The 19,716-nt window shown below is 37.9% G+C and overlaps 1 protein-coding gene across 1 annotated transcript; it reads left to right on the top strand.

Moving 5' to 3' along the window:
* Nucleotides 1-2,265: 2,265 nt before the first annotated feature.
* LOC140202158 (glutaminyl-peptide cyclotransferase-like) lies at nucleotides 2,266-19,289 on the top strand. Its single transcript, XM_072267027.1, is given in 6 exon segments — nucleotides 2,266-2,406; nucleotides 5,010-5,291; nucleotides 11,104-11,277; nucleotides 12,779-12,878; nucleotides 16,934-17,050; nucleotides 19,144-19,289. Coding segments are annotated over 6 exon segments (894 nt in total). The 5' UTR covers nucleotides 2,266-2,331.
* Nucleotides 19,290-19,716: the final 427 nt, after the last annotated feature.

A 19,716-nucleotide genomic window follows, 5' to 3' on the forward strand; every position in this document is an offset into this window, starting at 1 on the left:
TTTACCCGTAGCTGGGGATCTGGTTCACGAGCACCAGGGCATGTTCACACACTGGTGGGCCTGCGTTCTCCTTATGCAGGGGTCAGACCTCCTCCCCATCCCGTGTATTTCATCCCGAATCTGAAAGGAGTTCAGTTTCTGTGTGTCGCCAGCGAGGAGGCTTGCTGTTGGAGGGGCTATGTATGGACACATTCCACTCTCCTTTTCGCAAGACTGCTAGCCAGTGGTGAAAGCTGAAAGTGAGAGGCACCACCACTACCCACTACACTACCACACTAGATGAAAAACAACAACCATTTTGACACCAATATTAGATGAAATTCCATCAAAATTCTGTGCTGCTTTACAGAACTTAGTCATTTCCAGCAAGACCACCAAGTGCCCATTTATACCAACATTACACTAATCTAATTTTTTTCTCCTGACAAACTATCAACTCCACTCACCCCAGATTCTACCGCTCACCTACACAAGAGACTCTTTTCTAAACGAAGTGAACATTCAGAAATCAGAGGTGCAAAGGGACTTGGAAGTCCTGTTGCAGGATTCCCTCAAAGTTAATTTGCAGGTTGAGTTGGTGACAAGGAAAGCAAGTGCAATGTTAGCATTCATTTTGAGGGGACTAGAACATAAAGGCAAGGATGTAATGCGGAGGCTCTATAAGGCATTGATGAGACCACACTTGGATTATTGTTGACAGTTTTGGGCCCCTTATCTAGGAAAAAATATGATGGCATTGGAGAAGTTCCAGAAGCAGTTTAATGGGAATGATCTCGGGAATGAAAATGTTAACATAAGAGGAGTGTTTGATGGCTCTGGACATGTACTCACTGGAGTTTAGATGAATGGGGGAGGAGGGGTGACTCTCATTGAAAACTATCAAATATTGAAAGGTCTAGATAGAGTGGATGTGGGGAGGATGTTTCCTATGGTTGGGAAATTTAGGACCAGAGGGCACAGCCTCAGAATTGAAGGATGTCCCTTTAGAAAAGAAATGAAGACTTTCTTCAGCCAGAGGTTGGTGAATCTGTGGAATTCGTTGCCACAGGCAGTTGCGGGGGCCAAACAAATGGATATACTGTGTTTAAAGCAGAGGTTGATAAGTTCTTGATTAGCAGCACATCAAAGGTATAAGGAGAAGGCAGAGGAATTGGGCAAGGAGGGATAATAAATCAGTCATGATGGAATTCTGGAGCAGGATGGATGGACTGAATGGCCTAATTCTGCTTCTATGTCCAATGGTCTTATCATCTTTAAGAGGAGAAAATTATAGTGGCCAGTTTTTCAACCAACCTGCATGTCTTTGAGATGTGGAAGAAAGAGGAACATTCAAAAGAAATTCTCATGATCACAGGGAGAAAGTTTAGACTTCACAAGGCCGGTGGTCAAGGTCAGGATATGAAACCAGACCACTGGCAATGTGAAGCTCTGCCACTGGACTTGCTGAAATGTCATAGCTAATAAATAAATAATATTTAGTAAATAATACTTATTTAAATTTCAATGATCTCCATACACTGTTCACCATTTGTGCAAAGCTATCTGAATTGACAAAATCAATTATTTACTGAATGATAGAGGGTTTCAAAATAAGGCAACAAAATGTCCAAGGCTCTGCTTTGGCAAAGTAAAAGCACATTGCCAAAGCAGAGCCTTGAACATTTTGTTGCCTTATTTTGAAACCCTCTATCATTCAGTAAGTAATTGATTTTGTCAATTCAGATAGCTTTGCGCAAATGGTGAATAGTGTATGGAGATTATTGAAATTTAAATGAATATTATTATCCTTTGTTCTTTACATTCCGTGTCGTATGATGTAGTCATTCATGGTCTTTCCATAAACATGATTGTTCTTGGCAAAATTTCCTACAGAAGTGGTTTGCCATTGCCTTCTTCTGAGCAGCGTCTTTACAAATGGGTGACCCCAGCCATATTCAATACTCTTCAGAGATTGTCTGCCTGTCGTTAGTGGTCGCATAACCAGGACTTGTAGATGCGCACCAGACGTTCATACAACTATGCACCGCCTGCTCTCATGGCGTCACGTGACCATGCTCGGGGGGGGGGGGGGGGGGTCTAAGCAAGGACTACGCCTTGCCCAAAAGTGACCTGCAGGGTAGCGGGGAGAGGGAGCGCCTTACACCCCCTTTGGTAGAGATGTACACCCAAAAATTATCTTATAGATGGACTGAGATACCTGATACTGTGATAGTAGATAGCTTTACATACCTTTAAGTTCTTTCTGTGCATCTTCATCAGCTGTACCATGAGCCCAAGTACGTGACAACTGCTGACATCCAAAGCATTGCATCATTGACTAACATTTCTCTGATGTGGCATCAATATCTGAGACCAATGTTTCGGGAGAGATATCCAGGCTCCTCTCGAAATGCTGCAGTGCGTCAGGTGAGTAGAGATATTTTATAAAACAGTAAACATCAATGTCAGAGTTAAATAATTTTAATATTACCTGAACTTTATTTGTATTAATTCTCATAAGTATTATAGTGATCCAACCACGACAACTAAAATTTTAGGAAAATTCAATCAGATAGTTACACTGAAACTCTTCGATGAAGAAAGGCAAAAGGAACTTAATCCTAAATTTAAACATTACACATAGCTTCAAATAAAGATCAAAACAAAATTATGACTGGGATGAATCTGAAATACCATATATCAATTGCTAACAGAGTAGAAAAAAATCCTGAAAACCATCATAAATTGAAATATTGCTGTGAGAGATTTAAATGCTCTTCAATAGAGCTGCTTTTTTAGGTCTGCATAGTTTGCCGACATAACTACAGCTCAGTATGATATTAGAAAATTACAGATCTATACATTATGATGAGTTATGTCTGCAGAGGAGTACATGCATCGAAGCCTCTTTAAGCATGGCAGGTATTGTTGGGATTTTCCCCTCAGACCACAAATGCAGGACAATTCTGAACCTGTTTTGAAATATGCTGGTGATGGGAAACACCTCGGTTTCATCATGGCTGTTCCTACAAAATCTGGAACATAAATGAAAATATAATTGATCCCTTTCAACACACCGCTTCAAAGCAATCCACTCACCCTCACAAAGGCATATGTCCCTTTACGGTCTTGAACTCAACTATAGTAATGTGGGAGATCTGGTTACAGGGAACAAATTTAGTGAGCAATGAGACTGCTGCGTGAGTTCACATAGATTTGATGGGCTGAAATGGTTTCCTTCATTGGCAATTGTGGAGCAAACTTAATGGGCCAAATCCCCTAATTCACCTCTTTGGTCTTGTGGTCTTAAATGAGAAAATAGAAAACCTTCAATGGCATATGGAAAAATAAAAAAAGAGAATATTTTAAAGCAATTAATTATGACCATACTTTTGCTGATAAGTTATTGACCTGAAGCATTATTATTTTATACATTTAACCTGATCAGCATTTCTAGAATTTTCTATTTTTTTCCAAGTTCCCTGCCTCAGCTGTGTTTATTTGGTATTATATTATGTATCAAAGATGAAAATATGAAGATGACTGACATAAATTAATTGAAAATGTTTATTTAGATTTAGTCATGCTTGAGCCTTTCCAGCATTAAAATGGAAATCAGTTTCTAATCTTGATGGTACATACAACAATAACTATCAGGATATTATAATTTCAATTCAAGATAATAAAATAATCATAACACAATTGATGTTGCCCATCAATCATCCCACTCCATCTCAGCTTCCTTTCTCTTTATTTAATTCCTTTCCTTTAACCCCTTCCCTATGGTCAGAGGTAGGGAAAGAGGAAGTTGGAGGACTGAAGGTCAAAGGTGATGAGGACGATGGAGAATTATGAGGAAAGATCTGTACATATATTCAGAGTGCATCTATGTAACATAAAGTGGATGTGTCTGTGTCTACATTTTTCTGAGCGACAAGAAAACTTGTGTCACCAACTATTCTTAAGCTTTTGCCATTAGACCAAGAACCTGCTCCTTCAAGCCCATGAGATAGGTGTTTCAAAGGTTGCAAAGGTACATTTAATGTCAGAGAAATGTCTACAATATACATACTGAATATCTTTTTCCTTGCAACCATCTACGAAAACAGTGGAGTGCCCCAAAGAATGAATGACAGTTAAATGTTGGAACCCCAAAACCCCACCAGCTCCCCCACCCGCGCGTAAGCGGCAACAAAGCAACAAACCTCACCCCTCCCCCACCACCAATAAAAAGCATCAGCACCCCCGCCCCCCACCAAGCAATCAAGCATGTAGCAAAGCAACAATAAAGACACAGACTTGCAGTACCCCAAAGACTCCGGTAATTCGACATACCACAGGCTTTTTCTCTCCCTAATAAGGGCAATTAAGGTATCTCCATTTCACAGCGAGAGAGGAGGCATAACAGAACAACTCACTGACTTATGATGTTAAATGTCTGTTGCGCCGCTTTTTCCAACCTCTGTGCCCAAAGAGCTTTGGTCTCTGGGCACACAGCCAGCAGCCAGCTTGCTGCTTTCGATCTTGTGTGTACTCCCACGACACACTAATTTCCTGCAGAGGCCCCAACCTTGAGTCCTCCCACCTCCAGAGCCACGAAATCCCAGAACTCCGAAGGTGAGCTAATCTTCTCGGCTGCATCCTTGGTAAATCGTGAGACCCCGAGAGAGTTCCATTCCCACAAAGAACGGAAGTCAGTGTGTAACTCCAGGTCTGGGCCTTCAAAAGAACTCTGAAAGGGAAAAAAATAGAGATATTAAAGATAGAAGTAGAGCTGTTTCCAAAGGTGCAAGCAAAAGAGTTGCCATTAGGTGCCATTGTCTCCTAAGCTCCTACAATCATCTTCCACTCCAGTCCCAACGGACTGTCTATAAAGATGACACATAAAATCATTTTTGGATCCTGCAAAGGATAAACTTTAGCACCAGCTCAAGAAGCTGAATGACTAAATTACAGTCCTCCGAACTCAATCTATTTCTCTGGATCTAGGATTAATGATTAAGTTTTGTTGAATTATTTTTTCTCCTCAGCACATCAAAAGTTGTTTAGCTGAACTCTAAGCTGGATGGATAACAGAAGAGGACACTTTCCAGGAATCAATACCTTATGGAACGGTTACATTTTCAAATGTAATCAGTACTCTCAACATAAAAGCCAAGCGAAGGCTGGTGGTGGCTTGTCACTACGATTCAAAATTCTTCAACAGGTGGTGGGACACCAGAGTGCACATAAGTGCCACAGATTCTGCTGTGCCCTGTTCAATGTTACTGGAAATGGCTCGTGCACTGGACAATTTCCTACTTGCGATGAAGGTACGACCTAAGACCTGGTGAAGCAAAGGTCTGGTTTCTTAGATAATTAAAGTTTTAAGATAACACATGAAGTTCTGTGTTCCAGAGCCTTAAATAAACCAGCTACATACACACTATGATTACAGGTCAGAGGCAGGACAGCTTGCACCACTTCAAAGCTTTTCCACATATGCATAGCCGCAAGTCAGGAGCATAATACAATTCTTTCTTTTTGTCTGAATGAGTCAACTTTGACAATTTTCAAGAAATGTGACACCATCCACTTGACTGGCATCCTATACACCACTGGTATTGGTATTCCTCACACCAGCGGCAAAATGTAATTTTGATATGTACACACCATGATACCTTGACAGCACCTCTCAAACTCACAACTTCTAACATGAAGAAGGACAAAAGCACAAGTTTATGAAAGTACCACCAGCTACAAATTCCTCTTGAAGCCTCAGACTATCCTGGCCTGGAATTCTTTTGGTTGCTCTTTGTCATCGCTGGGTCTAAGTTCTGGAATTCCCTCCCTAAGAGTATTGTGGGATTATCTTCAACAGACAGACTTCCACAATTTGAAAAGGAGGCTCAAGCCCACCTTCTCAAGGGCAGTTCTGGATGGGCAATAGATGCTGCCTTACAAGCATGTAAACATACTCATGTTCCAAAAGAGTGAAAAAATTGGAAAAAAAATACTCATAAACAAGAGAAATTCTGCGGTTGCTGGAATTTCAAAGCAACACATACAAAAATGCTGGAGGAACTTGGCAGGTCACGATTATGACAAACTTCTGAAATGTGTTTGATAAGCCATTTCTTTTGAGCAAGAAGCTGCAAAGGACGGACGTAGACAAATCCACTATCTCCTAGATCAGGGGTCCCCAAACTTTTTGGCACCGCGGACCAGTTTAATATTGACAATATTCTTGCAGACCGGCCGACCAGGGGGTGGTGTTCAAATAAACTCACCTCAACATGTCTTTTACAGTTAGGGTTGCCAACTTTCTCACTCCAAATAAGGGACAAAAGAAGCAGACAAATCCTGGGACCCCAGGAAAGACTACCATGACCATGAAGCCTTGTGCGGGCACCTGTGTGTGCATGCGTGACCGCACATGTGACGTGTGCATGCGCGTACATGCCGATTTTTTTCCCCCACAAATTGGTTTTGCCTTCATCTTCCCGACAATACTGTACATACATTATTTCTACTTTATATAGGCGGTGTACTTATCATATCATTCCTGCTTTTACTCTTTGTTGGTGTTATTTATTTTCGGTTTTATGTGTTATTTGGTATGATTTGTTAGGTTATTTTTTTGGGTCTGGGAACGCTCAAAAATTTTTCCCATATAAATTAATGGTAATTGCTTCTTCGCTTCATGCCATTTCGGCACGAAAGGTTTCATAGGAAAGCTCTACCTTAGCAGGGGAAATTGGGACAAACCAATTTAACCCAATATAAGGGATGTCCCGGCAAATACGGGATAGTTGGCAACCCTATGTTCAAGTTCAACAGTGCGTGACAGGGAATGAGGAAAGGTGCTGCTGACTCATATCGTTTCCTCACGGCCCAGTAGCAAATGCTTTGCAGCCCGGTGGTTGGGGACCGCTGTCCTAGATTACTGACTACCTGACAGATAGACCCCAGTTTGTACGGCTGGGCAGTTCTCTGTCTGAGATGGTGATGAGTGACACTGGAACATCACAAGGGACTGTCTTATCACTGCTTCTGTTCACACTGTACACCTCAGATGTTCAGTACAAATCCGAGTCTTGTCACTTGCAGAAGTTCTTGGGTGACTCTGCGGTGGCTGGGTGTATCACAGACAGGCAGGAGTCACAGTACAGAGGACTGCTGGACAAGTTTGTGGAGTGGTGCGGGTGGAATCATCTGCTCCTGAATGTGGGCAAAACCTGGGAGATGGTGGTTGATTTTAGGAGAAAGAGGATTGAGATGAGTCCTGTATCCTGCTCAATGTGCATCTTATAGACCAATATCTTTATTAAATGTTGATTCTAAAATTTTTTCTAAATTATTAGCAAACAGATTAGAAAACTCACTTCCTTATATTATTTCGGAAGACCAAACGGGTTTTATTAAAGGTCGTTACTCTTTCTATAACATTCGCACACTGCTAAATATTGTTTACACTCCTTCACAAAACGTTCCTGAGTGCATTATTTCTTTAGATGCTGAAAAAGCCTTTAACAGAGTAGAATGGCCTTACTTATTTAAGGTGCTTGAAATGTTTAATTTTAGCTCGAAATTTATACCCTGGATTAAATTGTTATATCATTCTCCTATGGCCTCAGTTCGTACTAACTCTTTGAGTTCACTCTTTTTCCCTCTTTCTCGAGGTACTAGACAAGGTTGTCCTCTTAGTCCTTTATTATTTGATATTGCATTAGAACCTCTTGCAATTGCTATTCGAGAATCTCCAAATATTATTGGGATAACTTGGGGCTTAAAATCCCATAAAATATCACTCTATGCTGATGATTTACTTTTATATATTTCTAATCCTCAAAAATCCATCCCTGCTGCTTTAGATTTATCAGCACAATTTAGTCTCTTTTCCGGTTACAAGTTAAACCTCAGTAAGAGTGAACTTTTCCCGATTAATAAGCAACTTCCCTTGTATCATAACCTTCCGTTTAAATTGATTAATAATTATTTTTCATATCTTGGGATTAAAATTACTTGTAAACATAAAGATCTATTTAAGACTAATTTTTTACCCTTAATTGATCATATTACTCAACTTTCATTTAAATGGTCTCCATTATATTTATCTTTGATTGGTCATATTAATGCATTTAAGATGTTTATTCTGCCAAAATTTTTATATATATTTCAGGCATTACCGATTTTTGTTCCAAAATCTTTTTTTTGATAAAGTGGACTCTAAAATTTCTTCATTTATTTGGCAAAGTAAAAACCCAAGACTTGGTAAAATACATTTACAGAAAGCTAAGAGAGATGGAGGTTTAGCATTACCTAACTTTAGCTTCTATTATTGGGCAATTAATATTCGACACATGAATGGAATTACAATCTGCTCAAGGTTATGCACTTGGCTGTATTTTAGGTTCTTCTCTTCCTTTTGATTTGAAACACCACAAACAGGTCTGTAACCCGATAGTTAAATATACCTTACGTATTTGGTTTCAATTCGGAAAATTTTTCGATCTTAACCAATTTGGGCTAGCGATTCCTATTTTAGGTAACATATTTTTTCCTCCCTCTTCTACGGATTGTGCTTTTCAAATTTGGAAGACTAAGGGTATTTCACGGTTTTTGGATTTATTTTTAGATGGTTCCCTTATGTCTTTTGAACAATTATCTAATAAACATAGCTTACCAAGATTACATTTTTTTAGATATTTCCAAGTTAGAAATTTCCTAAGTACTATACTCTCTTCCTTTCCAATGCTCTCTCCTACATATATTTTAGATACTATAATTAACCTTAATCCATGTCAGAAAGGTGCAACGGCTATTATTTATAATATTATTATTATGAAACTTAGAAAAGCTCTATTTGATAAGATTAGGTCAGATTGGGAACAAGAATTGGGTTTTATTATTTCGGCGGATGACTGGGTGCAGATTTTACAACTAGTCAGTACTTCCTCTATCTGTGCGAAACATTCCCTAATTCAATTTAAGGTTGTACATAGAGCACATATGTCCAAAGATAAATTAGCTCATTTCTATTCTCATATTAATCCTTTTTGTGACAGATGTCAGGGGGAGATAGCCTCTTTAACTCATATGTTTTGGTCCTGCCCTACTCTGGAAACTTTTTGGAGAGACATTTTTAATACTATCTCAAAGGTATTGAATATAGATATCTCTCCCCATTCTATTACTGCTATCTTTGGATTACCTAAAATTTCCAGTAATCTTTCTCTTTCAGCCCGTAGAATAATTGCATTTCTTACTTTAATGGCGAAAAGATGTATTTTACAACATTGGAAAGAGACTAATGCTCCAACTACGTTTTTTTGGCTTTCACAGACAATATTATGCTTAAATTTGGAGAAAATTAGAAGTAATCTTTACGATTCTTCAGTTAAATTCGAACAGACCTGGAGATCTTTTATTCAACATTTTCATTTAATGTAATTTTTTCTTCTCTCGGTCCACATTTATGTTCCCTTCTTGTTTTTCTTTAACTGTTTTTAATGGAGGTCGGGTTTGAGGACGTGATTTTAAGTTATTTAATTCTACTTGTTTCCTAGTTAGCCCATTGCTTTGCTTTGCTTTTTAGTTTAGTTGCACTGTGGGGTTTTTTTGGGGGTTTTTTTTCTCTCTTTATTGATATATATAAAAATTAGTATACTATTATATTACCTTGTTATTTTAGGTTTAAATTGCACTGTTTGTGTTAATTTTTTTTCTGTATTAATACTTCCTGTAATATATTATATTCTAACGGTGTATTAGTGCCTATATGGTTTACCCTTTGTATACTTATTCAATAATAAGATTTAAAAAGAAAGAGATGAGTCCTGTATACATTCTGGGAGAAGAAGTTGCCACAGTGGAGGAGTACAAATACTTCGGCAACTCGACAACAGACATAACTGGAAAACCAACAGCAAGGCTGTTTACAAGAAGGGGATGAGAAGACTCTAATTTCTAAGAAAGCTAAGATCCTTCAATGTGTGCATCAGGATGCTGGAGATCTTTTACCAGTCTGTTGCAGTGAGTGCAGTCTTCTTTGCAGCTTTATGTTGGGGGAGTATCATTGGAGTTGGTGATGCAAAAAGACTAAATAAACTCATCAAAAAGGCTGGATCTGTCCTTGGCTACAACCCAGACTCTGCTGAGTTAGTGGTGGAGAGCAGGTCAATAAACAAACTGTTGTCCATTATGGACAATCAGTCACATCCTCTCCATGACCTACTGAATAAGCAGTAGAGCACCCTTTCGAACAGGCTCAGTCAGCTTTGCTGTCACATGGATCGTTACAGAAAATCTTTCCTACCAAATGCAATAACCGTGTACAACAGTTCATCTCTATGCAACAGGAGAACACACATCATAGTACAATAGTCTCTGTTTTATTATTTCATACATTATTGCACATTGGTAAATTATTATTGTGTATTATTTGCACCTTATTATTAATTAAATCTGCACACTGCTAAATGTGTTTTTAAATGTTGCTGCTGTAATGAAAGAATTTCCCACTTGGGATCAATAAAGTACTTATTATCTTTTTTTAAATATTAATATTATCTACTTTAAGAATATTTACTTTTCATCAGAAAATACAAAAGAATAGTCAATAAACACAGGAGATTCTGCAGTTGCTGGATATCTTGAGCAACACACAAAATACTGGAGGAACTCGGGCAGCATCCATGGAGGTGAATAAACAGTGTACTCTATGAGCTGAGACCCTTCATCAGGACATTGTTAACAACAATTTTGCTAATAACTGTAGTAACAAACGGGTTATTTGAGAAGGCCTGCATTATTTTAACTAAGTATCAATTCTTCACAGGATTACCCCCATTGTGAGTTTAGCATTGAAACATTAACAAATATATAATAAACACAAACTAGGTAACTAATTTAAGACTTTAACATGATGTACTGATTCATTTAAGGGAGATATTTATCGGTAAATGTACAGGGATAAGGATTTACAGCATTGACACAGTTCAATGCCTCACTGCCTAAATCTGGGAGAGTCACTATTTATCAGAAACTCATCTGGTGCTGTCACATGAGTTTGTTTGATTAGGTGAGAATTTGGTCAGTTGTAAATAATTATGGACTTACATTTGAATTATTATGCTTGCTTAGAATACTCAGGGAAGACCAGACCTTACCCTGCAGCTCATTTTTTTTGATGGCCAAGAGGCAATGCAATCTTGGTCTGAGGATGACTCACTTTATGGTTCCCGACATTTGGCACAAAAGATGGAGAAGACTGCACACCCACCTGGCTCAACAAAAACCAACCAACTGCATGCAATTGTAAGTGCTGGCCATCTTTGACGAAGGAGAAATATGAGGTGCAATTTTCTTCATAATATAAGATACTTCACAATAAAACTTTGATAAGTATTAATATTAACAATATTTTAGCTGGTTCAGGATTAGAATGTCTATAACAGCAATAGCATGCAGATATTTTAATAGTAATGTGAGATTATACTTCCTGTGTGTCTGTCTCATTATTTGGCTGCATGAGTGTGTCACAGAACAACCTGCAGAACTGCAGATGATACTGTTATCAAGCTGTTAATACCGTGGACCATGCTTCAGGGATGATTAGATACTCATATGTTAAATAATGTTTCACCTGGATAACTTCAGAGTGATATAAACTGAAAAGGTAAGTATTTAACTATTGTACAGTTTTAAGGGAAAAGGAAAGGCATTAAGATTATGGAAGAAGAGATGTCTAAGTGTTCTAATGCATACAACATTGAACTTTAGAGAAACTATATTACTTTGACCTTGTACAAATTTTATCAAGTTTCACTTTCAAAACTGTGTTAACTTTTGCACTGATGCTTGATGAAATTGTGGTTTGACAATGATGAAAATGGATAGACTAATTTCCATAATAAAGAGCCTTGATTATTAGGTTTGCTTACTTTTCCAAAAAAAAACATAGAATTAAAGGTAATCTAATTAACCTAATTAAAGGAATTCATCATGATCCCTTTAAGAGTTTATTCCAATTCCAGGAATCACAATCTTGACCTATGCAAGGCCTGGTCTGTATTAAATTTCAGGAGATGGTTCATTCCCCAGAGAATAGTGGACTACTTCATCCGATTGTCATCTCATTCATTTCTTCAGCTCAGTGCTCGATCCGTTCAGTTGAGAAGTTACAAATGAGAAATTATATGTTTATTATTTTTCTCTCACTAGTGTTTCTGTTTTTACTTCAGATTTTTTGCATTTATACTATTTTGTTTCAAGACCTTCATACTTCATAAAGTGCAAAATTATGAATTCCTCTTGTCACCAGTGTTTGTGGTTTTGTTTCCTTTGGCTTATATTTTCCCCACAATTTTACTATACCAAAATAGATATGGCAATAACCTTTCATTTCAGTTGCATTTTAAGTTAATAGATAAAAAACTAGTTAAATAGAATAACAACGATAATTTTGGGAAAGTGACTGAGGGATTTAAAAAAAGGCCTGAACATTAAGTATAACACTGCTGTTGCTTTTCAAAAAATATACTTTATGATCCTTTTACAACATTAGCTCTAATAAACTTCTCAAAGGAGAGATGGAATTTCCAATAATACACCACTCCTCAGTACTCTAATGAGGTAGCAATGTTTAATTTGGGTATTAAAATCTTTGAATTAGGGTGTGAACACACAATCTCATGACAAAGAAACAAGACTGCTCCAAAAACTATTGCTCACTTGTTGGCACGAGGTGTTGAAGTGATTAGTTAACCTACTGATCTATAAATGTTCTAATTTAATAATCTCCTTATATTACAATTAGGATCTATTTGTCTTGTTGGATTTAATTGGTGCACCAAACCCAAGATTTCCAAGTTATTTTCCAAACACAGCTCGCTGGCATAAAAGACTGCAGCTGATAGGTAAATACAATTAACAGATATTAGTTATTCAATACACTAGTATTTTTTATGTTACACATTGTGTTGTACTTTGTTTCTTCTGCCTTATTTCCTTGTATATTATGTATACCTTTTAATTGTTGGCTCCTGTGAGGTTTCCCTCTTCAATCTTACCCTCAGCTAGGATATTGGAAGCAATGAGGATGGGCAGATTTTTCTAAAGTAAACATAATTTTATAAAGGGATCCAAGGAATAGCAGATTAGTCTGTTTTAAAATAAAGCTCAATAAAGAATCACTGAAGTAGAACATTTCTAAAATACTTAGATAAACATAAAAGAAAAATAGTTAATTTCAACTGTGGAATTTCAAAGCAAATCTGCCCTCTGGGAGATTACACTAAGAATCTTGTTCCCTGTCACTTCTAGATACAGAATCAGATACATTATAAAGACCAGCCCTCTAAGGTTCTGTACCATCAAAAGCTGCCATGGACAAGAAGTTGCTGACATATCTATACTGAGGCATAAGGAGATAAAGAAGATGTAGATACTTGGAATTACTTCGAGTATTTTTATATTAAAGCTTTCTCTCAGAAGATCAAATAGAACAGTTACAGCATGCTTGAGTTGACCATGATCCCTGCACAAACTGTTCCTGTCTGCCTGTACATTGTCTGGATGCCTCTATTTCCTGCCCGGATGGAAGTCTATTTAAACACCTTTTAAACACTTCCACACAATTGGATCTGCTTCCACCACGTTTCAGGCACCAACCATTCTCTGTGCAAAAGAGAATGGGGGGGGGGGACATGATCGCTTCGTGGTTAGTGTGACGCTATTATAATGTCAGGGTCACAGGTTCAATTCTGTCGCTGTCTGTAAGGAATTTCTATGTTCGCTCATGAATTTCCTTTGGGTTCTCTAGTTTTCTTCCAAATTCTAAAGACATACAGTTTAATGGGTTAATTGGTCATATGGGTGTGATTGGCTGGCATAGGCTCGTTGGGCTAAAAGGGCCTGTTCAATGCTTCAATTTAATTTTAGAGGAAGTATATGTTCTCTGTAAACAGCTTGGAATTCTTAGTCTTCGCAGGCATCCATAAAACCGAAGAAAAACCCCAAAGAATGAATGACAGAAAACATTGGAACCCCAACACCTCCCATCAAAAAAGCCACTGTCCATCCCAACACTTTGACATCCCCACGGGAGCTCTCCCTCTCTCTGACTCATGAGGGAGAGAGAGATATTGCTCCTGTCACAGCGAGGGGGAGGCCAGCAGCTCGCTGTTTCGATATTACCATTGTTTTGACAGCAGCATACACTACTGTTTCAATTCCCGCGACGCTTTAGCCGGCGACACTGATGAGGAATTGGGTTGTCCATAGGGCCGCACATGGAAGGCACCAGTCTTCCAAGCCACTGCTAGGCCTCACGGCGACCTCCGAAAGCCGGAGCCCAGAGCCGCGAAGAGCCTCAGTTTGAGTGCAGATGTAGATCATGGACTCTGACAGGACCCCAGCCACCTTAAGAAGGAAGGAAAATACATTATGGAGAAGAAATTAAACTGTTTCATGGATGAACTGAAAGAAGTAGCTTTCTGGCACCATCTTTAGCTCCTCCATCTCCCATGTTACCATGCTGCCTCCAAATAATTCTCTCACCTATCTCCCCTTAAACCTTTTAGTATTTAACATTTTCACCTGCCTATGCCTCTTATAATTTTAGATACTTCTATCAGTTGCCCCTCGGTCTCTGACACTCAAAAGAAAATGATTCAGATTTTTCCAACCTCTCCTTCAACCTGATGGGCTCAATCCAGACAAAATCCAACTGAGCCTCTTCCATACACTCTCCACATTGTTCTGGGAAGGCAAACAATACTCCAAATATAGCCTAACTAAACATTTATACAGTTACAATTCAACTTTTACCATCCGTGCTCTGAACAATGAGAGCAGGTATTCTGATTGGCTCTTTTACTACCCTATCCAGGGACCAATGGACTAGCACTCAAACAATTCTCCACTTACAGTATATTTCTCTCTGACATCAGACCTCCCAAAATGCATCCCCTCATCCTTGTCTGGATTAAACGTTGTTATTTCTCAGCCCACATTTCCAACTGGTCTATGTCATAGATTTTACGTTGTCTGCAAATTTACCAATCAGCCCATGTAGGCACCGCAGCCAAGGAAACTCACCAGCCTCTCTACTTCACCTGGAGGTTCAATAAATTCAGTGTGTCTCTTCTGACTTTTACCAAGTTTTATTAATATGCCACACAATGCATTTCTGCTTGGTATGGCAACTGATCAGCCAATGACCGCAAAGAACTGCAGAGAGCTTAGATTTTGTCTAAGCCTCTTGTTTTCTCAATAAGTCTGCCAGCATAATCAAATACCCCACCCACCCCAGACATTCCCTTTTCTCCCCTCTTCTATCAAGTCAGAAGACAGAAGAGCCTGAAAGCATATAGCTTTGGGCTCTGAATACAATCTAACCTATTTTTGTAATAGTATTGAGCGATTTCCCTCATAGGATTAACTGGATTCTTGACCTCTCTTGCCCTCACAATCTACCTTGCACCTTATTGTCTGCCTGCACTGCACTTTCTCTGTAAGTGTAACACTTGGTTCTGATTTCTGTTATTGTTTTACTGTCAATGCAGATTAACTGGACCCTAAAAACTTCCACTCATTGCTCAATCACACTTTATTCACTTGTGCACAAGGAGAACAGCTTGGCCTCTGTCACCAAACTGTTCTGAACTTTGAACCAAGAAACAACATTTTTATACAGAAATAAACTAGTTTGACGCAGATAGTAGCCGATTGGTTACCTTGTAGATATTCAGATTCATTATTTCATAATCAATCACAAATTCCAGCTGTTAATAGCCAGTAGAATCTATACTTTGAAAGCTAATTAGTAAAATAACTGTCTAAAAGTAAATGTCACCATAGAATGCTTCGTTTACATCCTTATCTTGTCTCAGTATGCCAAATGGTTCCAGTCCGGTGCTGCGCATAGGGGAGCAATGGTCACAAAGACCTTTCTAGCCTCAGTTGACTGCACACAGTCTGTAAACTATCCTTGCCTCCGCATTATCTTAATGCTCACCTTGCCACAACATCTACACTAATTAAAGGCACTGATGTAATGAACTGTTTTGTATGAATGGTATGCAAGATCCCTCTGTACATCAGGGTCCTTCAATTTACTGTATACTTTCCCCTAACACTTACCCTCCCAATGTGCCACACCTGATAGGCTGGATATGGAGAGGATGTTTCCAATAATGCAGGGGTCTAGCACTGGAAGGCACAGCTCAGAATATAAGGATGTCCCTTTAGAACAAAAATGATGATGAATTTCTTTAGCCAGAGGGTGATGAAGCTGTGGAATTCATTACCACTGATGGCTGTGGAAGCCAAGTCTTTGGGTATGTTTAAAGTGGAGCTTGATAGGCTATTGCTCAATAAGGACATTAAAGGACACAGGGAGAAGGCAGGAGAATGAGGTTGAGAGGGAAAACAAATCAACCATGACTGAATAGTGGAGCCATTTGGTCTAATTCTGCTGCTGTGTCTTATGGATTAAACTTCAGCTAGCATTTCTTTGCTCATATCACCAACTGACCGATATCCTTCTGTATCCTCTGACAACTGTCTTCACCATGCAGAGTGCCACCATTTTGGTGTCAAGGCAAACTTGAATCAGCTTCTATCATAAACAAGAGGTTCCAGCACTGATCGCTATGATCTATGAGTCTTGATTTCAGTTTCTGAGTGGCCTGAGGTGTTACTAGGAGTAAAAACTATTGGCTTAACTAAAAATCAAGAGAACTGGATCAAAGACCCATTTTGCAGACTACTGTAGTTTGCATAAGGTCATTAATTGGGTTATGAATTTACCAACCAGTAGGTGGCTCACTCCTAGAAAATCTTAACTATGCGCATCTTTAAATGTTCAACTGCGACAGATATGCTGTATAAATATTAACCTTGTATTTATTTTACAAGAGAAAAAAATCTCTGAATTCCAACAAACCACTTATTTAACATTATTTAATAGAAGAGCAGCTGGATCGTCTGGGGATTCTGAATGAACATTCCAGCAAGGTGAAATATTTCTGGATGAAAATACCATCAACGCATATTACTGATGACCATATTCCCTTTTCAGTAAGAGGTACGTTACAGCGTAGGACAAAAAGGGAGGAAGCTTTTCCCTTGTTATGTGTTAATCTATGCATGGACACCATAATTAGTTCTAAAATGGTTTCCTTCTGGTTGTTGCCGTCACATTTCATCATTCGAGTACCATTCCCTACTTGCTCCATGACTATTCTTATGACAGAAATTGAAGTTCTTGTTGTTGGCATAATGGATTGATTCTGCATCTCATTAAATACCTTCTGAACACCTCCTTTTAATTTCTACACTTTACCAGGCATTGTCTCATTGCATGGACAATGGCCTTAACGAAATCTGTCATCCCAATATCTGTCTTGCACTTCTCTGTTTCAAAACTTATATTAAACTCAGTCAGAAGAGCCTAAGAAATTCAACTAAAGGTAATACATGTGACTCCTCAAGCCTACTCTGCAATTCATTAAACTGAATCTGCACCCCTGGCCAAGATCCCCATTTTCTCCAATTGCCTTGGTGTCCAAAAACTAATTGATCTTGGGTTTATTCAGCAGTGGAACAGCTAAACATTTACAGCCTGCCATGTTGAGAACTATCTCCTATTTCAGTCCTTAATGGCTAAATCCTTATCCTGAAACAATAGCCCATTGAACTGGATTCATTAGTTTAAGCAAATAGCATGTCAGCATCAATTCTGTGACTTCCGCTCAGAGCCCTGCATCTCCTCCTCTTTCTTCCAAACTCCACTGAACCCAGTCTCACTCAATCTTTTTTCACTCATCCCTTTAATTAATCTCATGTATCTGCGCTGTAGTGATTATTATCAAAATGCATAACTGTATCTTTTCCCACATTATACTCCATTTGCCAGCTTCTTATCCACTCAGTTAGCCTGACTATATTACTTCATAGACAACTTGAATCATAATTATCTATTTCTTTTCCTCACTACTTTCTGAAATTGTGGAGCTACATTTGCTGCCTGGGATACAGGTTATCAAATCTAGAGGGATTTCTTTAGTTTTACTCCCCTTGGGTAAATTCTCTTCAGTGATATTAATTTATTCTTCACTATAATTTAATACTTGGCTTGCTTCAATTTCTGTTACACTTATTACGTCTTTACAGAGAAGTCAAATATAAAGTATCTTTGTATTGTCTCTGTCAATTCTTCATTCCTAATTATAATTTCTCTTAGTATTACTTCAGTTGGACCTGTATTTTTTTAAATCTTTTTCTGATAAATTGAAGAAAATCTCAGATTTTTATAATCAAAGAATATTAATCATAGAGAAGAAGGCCAGTCTATATAGTTGGTCAAAATATAACTACCAATTCTAATCCTATCTTTAGACACTAAGTCTGCAGCCCCCTCCCTCTGCTTCATGTTATCTAGTACTATCATTACCATCTTTCATTACTTCAGATGGTTCACTTTTCTTAAAAAGGTTTAAATTTTAATGAAATACACATTTGTTGATAATTTTGAATTCTTTCTTGTTATGCTTTTCAGTATCTATCTACTGCCAATTCTTTCAAGATCATTTTCCAATGTTTTTAACAATGCCCTTCCCAAAACCACATATTTGGCTTTATTTAATTTGAAAACTTTAGTTGCTAACTGATCTGTATCTCTAATTGCACATAAAATTCTACTGTATGTGATCACTTTTGTGTAGAATATTCTTAATTACAAGATTACTAATTAATCTTGCCTCAATACACATAAAAGGTCCAAGACAGATTGTTCCCTAGTTGGTTTCATGGTGTGCTGTTCTGAAAAACAATACACTATCATATCGTTATCATTACTAGATAGGTCATCAGAATGAAAGACTACCTGTTCCCTCTTAAGAGAATTAACAGCAAATTAAAAGTTAATGCTGGATTTAATGAAATATGCAAGAGGGAGATTATTTATGCAATTTGGAAGATGAATGATTGAGGTGAAGTCAATTCTGCAGAGACCAGCAGCAATGAAATGATCAGCAATCCAGATCCATGGTATAACCAAAAAAACTGTAAGCACTCTTTAGTAACTTGTTGAAGTTCACACATTCATGATCAGAATACTATATAAGTGACACTGAAAGGAATTAATCAATTTAAACCTTCACTGTTTTGGTTTCACAGGTGTCCCCATTCTACATATCATACCTACACCTTTCCCTCAAGTATGGCACAGCATGGACAATGATGAAAGCAACCTAGATTCAACAACAATTGATAACCTTAACAAAATACTGCAGTTATTTGTTTTTGAGTATCTCAGAATGTAATTTACACCTAGTACATAGAAATAATTATAATTATTTAAGTATTTCAAATGAAGTAGATATCTGCAGTAATCCCTGCTGCCCTAACAAAGGTGACTTACAAATTTTACTCACTCCATTAATAGTAGTTTCCATTTAATTAGTTGATTGATTTGTCACTCAATGTTGCTAACTAATGAAAAATCTATCTTGTATATTTGTGGTAAAGCTAGATATTGATCGATGCTAAGGAAGGTTTCAGTCCCTACCATTTTTGGGAGACAATCATACACTAGTATTAGTTTCTTTGGTGATTTTGTTTTAATATACAGTTAAAAATTCACTGTATTTAAAATATATTTTTGTTAGCACATCATTGTATAATTGAAAAATGATTTTTGACATGACAGGATCATCAGTTCAATCTTTTTTGTTTGAAGTTATAAATCTA

The sequence above is a fragment of the Mobula birostris genome, chromosome 8, assembly GCF_030028105.1.
Source record: "Mobula birostris isolate sMobBir1 chromosome 8, sMobBir1.hap1, whole genome shotgun sequence".
In the NCBI taxonomy this organism is placed as follows: domain Eukaryota; kingdom Metazoa; phylum Chordata; class Chondrichthyes; order Myliobatiformes; family Myliobatidae; genus Mobula; species Mobula birostris.